Source organism: Cyprinodon variegatus, unplaced genomic scaffold (assembly GCF_000732505.1).
Source record: "Cyprinodon variegatus isolate N-32 unplaced genomic scaffold, C_variegatus-1.0 Scaffold431, whole genome shotgun sequence".
Lineage (NCBI taxonomy): Eukaryota > Metazoa > Chordata > Actinopteri > Cyprinodontiformes > Cyprinodontidae > Cyprinodon > Cyprinodon variegatus.
This window is the reverse complement of record NW_015150884.1, coordinates 729,957-734,683: the sequence shown is the minus strand read 5'-3', so window position 1 is coordinate 734,683 and position 4,727 is coordinate 729,957. Positions and strand designations below refer to the sequence as shown.

The following is a 4,727-nucleotide window of genomic DNA, read 5'->3' as shown; positions in this document are numbered from 1 at the left end:
AACTCCTCTAGAACCCCATTAAACTTTTTCATAAAGAAAGATCCTTGATAAAGTGAAGAACATTATGGACAACAGTGAGAATCCTCTTCAGAAGTTTTTTTTTAAACAGCAACAGGGTATCCTGAGTCAGAAGCTTTTCCAGATCTGGTGCAAGACAGACAGCTACAGAAGATCCTTCCTGCGTACAGCTATCATCACCTACTAAACATGTTTTTTTTTATGGCACTGGTGCCCCATTGTTATGGACAGTAGGCTGACAGGTAAGGGGGTATGAGAGAGGGAGAGATATGCAGGAAAAAACCACAGGCCAGGTTCGAACCCGAGTCGCCTGCATCAAGGACTAAGGCCTCTATACATGGGTTGTGTGCGCTAAACACTGCACCACCAAAGCCTGCCAAAGGTTAGTTTTCTGTGCAGTCCTTTTCCTTCTGCACAACACAGGTTTTAAAAAATAACATTTGATTTACTGCAACATTTAATTTCTTTTTGGGATTAATCAAGTGTTAATCACAAAAAGAGTTAAGCCTTTTAGGTTCATATATGATGCTCTTTTCTGGTTGTTCCATGCTGTTTTTTCTTCTGCTTCATAACGATTTAGAGTTTGTGGATTAGGTTTGTATTTAAGGTTGGTGGTCAGATATTACAGTATGACTAAAAAAAATTTCAGAAGGTGGAAATGGATTGATTGGGTGAGCTCCATCACTATATAAATGAGCTAGCACCCAAAAATCAACAATAAATTGTTCCCTTATTCAGTAACCGTGGTAAGTTTTGGTGAATTTTGCCTGATGTTTCTACATTTTGCCACTCTCCCCTCATGCTGAAGTTGATTCTCACAGGGTGAAAGCTTTTTTTTTCTACTTTTAAAGTTCAGGAAACTACTTTGACTCCATTCATCATAACTGACAAGAATGAACAACAGCTGTTATATTGTTTCTGTTCAAACAAGTTTCAGACTTCCTGAAAGTCTTGAGGAAGCTATCAGTTTTAGCTGATTAACACCATGACGGTGAGTAAGGCTTCTGGTAAATCTTTTGACCTTAAAAAGCTGCCAGACACACCACAATGGAAAGGTGTTCAGCGGAGGCTGAAGATGTACTTTGATTAAATCTGTTGTTAAACTGAAAACGCATTGTGATCCTTTGTTCAGAGACGCCTGTCATTACACAATATTTACACAAAAGGCCTCTTTAAAATGTGACATTCAGATGCCACTTTTTTTTAAGCCTTTGCAGAACCTCTGGACCTTTTTCTTATTGTACAATAAACCCTGAATTAGGCCTCTTTGTCTAATCTGGATCAGCATGCCCGTCTAACCAATAACCCTCAAAGATATCCCACTTCCTCTTGAAGAAACGTTAATCTGTGCGCACATTTATAGATTTACTATAACACACGTTGGTATGTGTCATCCCATCCCCTGGTTCTGGTAAGTGTGATTTTAAAAGTGTAACAGTTCATTTACTACCAAAGTAACCCCACCCACCTGTCACTTTGCCCTACAGAGATGAGTCAGTGCGGTGATGATACTGTATTTTACCTTCCACACTTTCTGTCTGTCCTGCGACATGTCTCTTCCCACCTGACCCAAACAAAACTTCCATTATAAGATGCAACTGAAGGTAAAGATACTCCAAAAAAAAAAAAGAAAGGGGAAAATCTTTAAGCTTCACTTAAATACATTTTATTCAAAATATTATTTTAAAAATACACAAGAGTAGAAAATATATAAACAATCAAATCTGCCTGGCAGAAACAGTTAAATAAGAGGTGGTCGGCACCTCTGTATACAGTACATTACAAATGAATATCATGTCTTCAGCTGTTTGCGACAAGATTTCACCTGGACCATCACTGAATGCGGTTTGAGCCTTCAGTGCTGATGAACATTCAGAGACGATGTAAACTTTTTTCTTTAGAGTATTTAAGTCTGCTACAAATTTGTGCCGCATAGGCAAATCAGCATGCGATGGTTTCAACCGCTCCCTCCACAGCGACTCTAAATATTTTGAAGTCCGTTCCCTTAATGTCGCTCGACGGGATATTGGAACTTGTTGACTTTCCACCGCAACAGTCCCAGTTGTGCTCACTGGTATTTTTATCTCTGTAAAAGCTCCTATAGATGTGTAGTTTCCCTTTAATGCAGCACTTTTCAACTTCTCATACTTGCTCGTTTCCAAAGGATGCTTCTTCCACATGTTATTGGGTTTTAAGTCTCTAGAGGTAGTAGATGTTGAGATGTCATGAAAGTTTAATGTCCAACTGGAGGCTTCATGTGTTTGACTTTGGTTATTGTGGTTCTTTAGGAGCAGTTCACAGCTTTTAGTCCAAAAAGAGTTTGTTGATTTTTTTAGTAACCACGGTGATGTAGTCTCTACCTTAGTTCCCTGATGCAGAGACTTTATCAACCCGTTTGCTGTACCGTTACTTGGTGAAAGCTGCCATCTTGAAATCAAGAACAAAACAGCCAAAACATTATGCAGACTGTTCATAGTTTGTAAGGGAACTCCAACAGGAAATCTTTGACCACATGTGTGACAGGCAGTTCTGGAATGCCACCCTTTCCTCCGCACACCTCCATGATCCGCTTCCTGCACAGCTCCTGCAGGGTGGGCTCCCATTTCCTGTAGGGGACTGTCAGGCTCTTCTTAGGCGAGTTCATATAATGCTCCAAAAGGGCAAAGAGCGTTGGGAAGGAGCGCTCGTTGCCAGCAAGAGAGAACCTCTGCCGCTTGTAGTCGATGCGCACGCTGACCGGTCCCTTCTTGTCGTGGTAGGACAGAGTAAAGAAGACGTCCTTCTGTCGACTGTCGCGGATGAGGAAACTGCCCAGGGGGGCGTTGCGGAGCATGCAATGGGCCTCCTCTACTCCAAGTGGGCCCCAGTAGAAGCCGCTGCGCTCGAGCTTGGTAGCTGTGTCTGTGATTAGGCTGCAGTCCTCTTTGGAGGTGAAGGTGCGGAAATGAGTCAGGTACACAGAGCGAGCAGATGCAGATTTCAGACTTGGATTTGGACAAGCCTGACGCTGAAGCTGCTCCGACTGTTTACGGGTTGCTGATGCTGATGCTGACGACACAGAAGGTGATGATGATGGTGCTGGTGATGCGCTTGGTAAGGCGGTCTGCTCATGGCCTTCCACTGTGCTGTCGGCTACCATCCTACAGTGGAGAGAGGCCCTGAAACCTCTCCCATCTCTAACCACCACACTGACATCCTGAAGGAAAGAAAGGGAGAACTCAGGTTAGTTATTAAGCAATTAATTAGCAAGTACCCTAATTTTCCCACTGTAGGACAATAAAGGTATCCCTATTCTATTTGCTGTTTTTCTATTCTAATCTAAACCCAAAAAGCAAAGCTTGGGAGTGACATAGGGCTTTTTAAACAATACAAAACAGGAAACAAAGTGTAAATAAAATGTATTTTTGGCTCATCAGCCTTTATAACATAGATATGCATCAGTTTTTTTGTTGTTGTTGTTGTTTATTTTAGTATGTTATAACCTCACTTTTGTTAACTTGAGACCCCAATTCTGGGAATCAGTGCCCAAACACATCAAAGGATGCTGTGCATTATGTTAGTCATGTAATCTTTCCACAGGACGGTTCTGTTCTTGATATGACTGGAATTTGTGGTTTTGCTGGTAAACCCACATCCAATTTACTGTACTGGGTCTCCATACAGAAACATACACACACACAAATATATATAATATTTTTTTTCTATTTGAGGGTGGAAACATAATTTGACATCCTGGTTGTCCCCAAAGGGAAGAGAAGAGTCTGCTGTCAGGCTTATGTGGCTGAAATGAGTGAATAATACAAAAGCCAAATTCTTTATTCATGCAGTCAACTTAAAGCCAATAAAGAGGACTCTGGTTCTCCTAGTCATGTCTGATACAGCATATGATTCATCTTTTACTGTCTGGGTTCACTCAGCAAGTTAAAGGAAATTGGAGCAAAATTCCAGGAAAATATAATGATTAACACGAAGAGGAGTGTCTTAGATTATGAATGCTTTACAGGATTTATCCTTTAGTAGAAGTTTATGATCCTGAATGTTTGCAGCAGCAATGCACTGCTGATTTTCACTTTCTGACTCCATTTATTTGATCCATTTATAGCAGGACTGCAGACAGAATATAGATTTGCACAACAACTGCAAGAAGATCCATAAAAAAACAGCCTTTCAAAAGGTTCATATAAAGCAATAATCCATCGTAATCCCTTTTTAGCATATAAATAATTTTAGGAGATCCTCACCGTTTTGTTTCCAGCAGCTGCTTGTTATGGATGCTTTAATCTGTAATCCCAGAGATGCAAGGTTATGATGGTTAAACACAAGGAGATAATCCTGCAGGGTGTCAGAGGACAGCTGTGCTCTCAGCCTCTGCTCTTATAGATCCTCATGCGGCTGTGGCTCCCAGCCGTCGGCTCGTTTGCTTTCCCGTATGAGCGTGTGAAGTCTGCCACAGTCTTTATGTAGCGATCACAGCCCGTCCCCTGAACAGCACCACGTGACTTATGCTCCTCCTGTTATTTAGCGGCAGTCCTACAGTTTCTCATAAAATGAAAGTGAAACTCTTTGCTCCGATTCTTATCCCGACTTATCTTTCACTTCGTTTGAACTCTGTTTTAACCGCAAAGCCACATGACAATAGGGCGTTTACAGAAAGACAGGTGACAGATTCGAGTAATTGGAGTGTTTCCTAAATACTTCCAAGTCTGGGC

General features: G+C 41.4%; 1 protein-coding gene across 1 annotated transcript; it reads right to left on the bottom strand.

Moving 5' to 3' along the window:
* Positions 1-2,175: 2,175 nt before the first annotated feature.
* Positions 2,176-4,434, bottom strand: LOC107093520 (suppressor of cytokine signaling 1-like). Its single transcript, XM_015388634.1, has 2 exons — positions 4,260-4,434; positions 2,176-3,214 (listed from the first exon to the last, which is right to left on the bottom strand). The coding sequence occupies exon 2, from the start codon at positions 3,155-3,157 to the stop codon at positions 2,489-2,491; it is 669 nt and encodes a 222-aa protein (XP_015244120.1). The 5' UTR covers positions 3,158-3,214; positions 4,260-4,434; the 3' UTR covers positions 2,176-2,488.
* Positions 4,435-4,727: the final 293 nt, after the last annotated feature.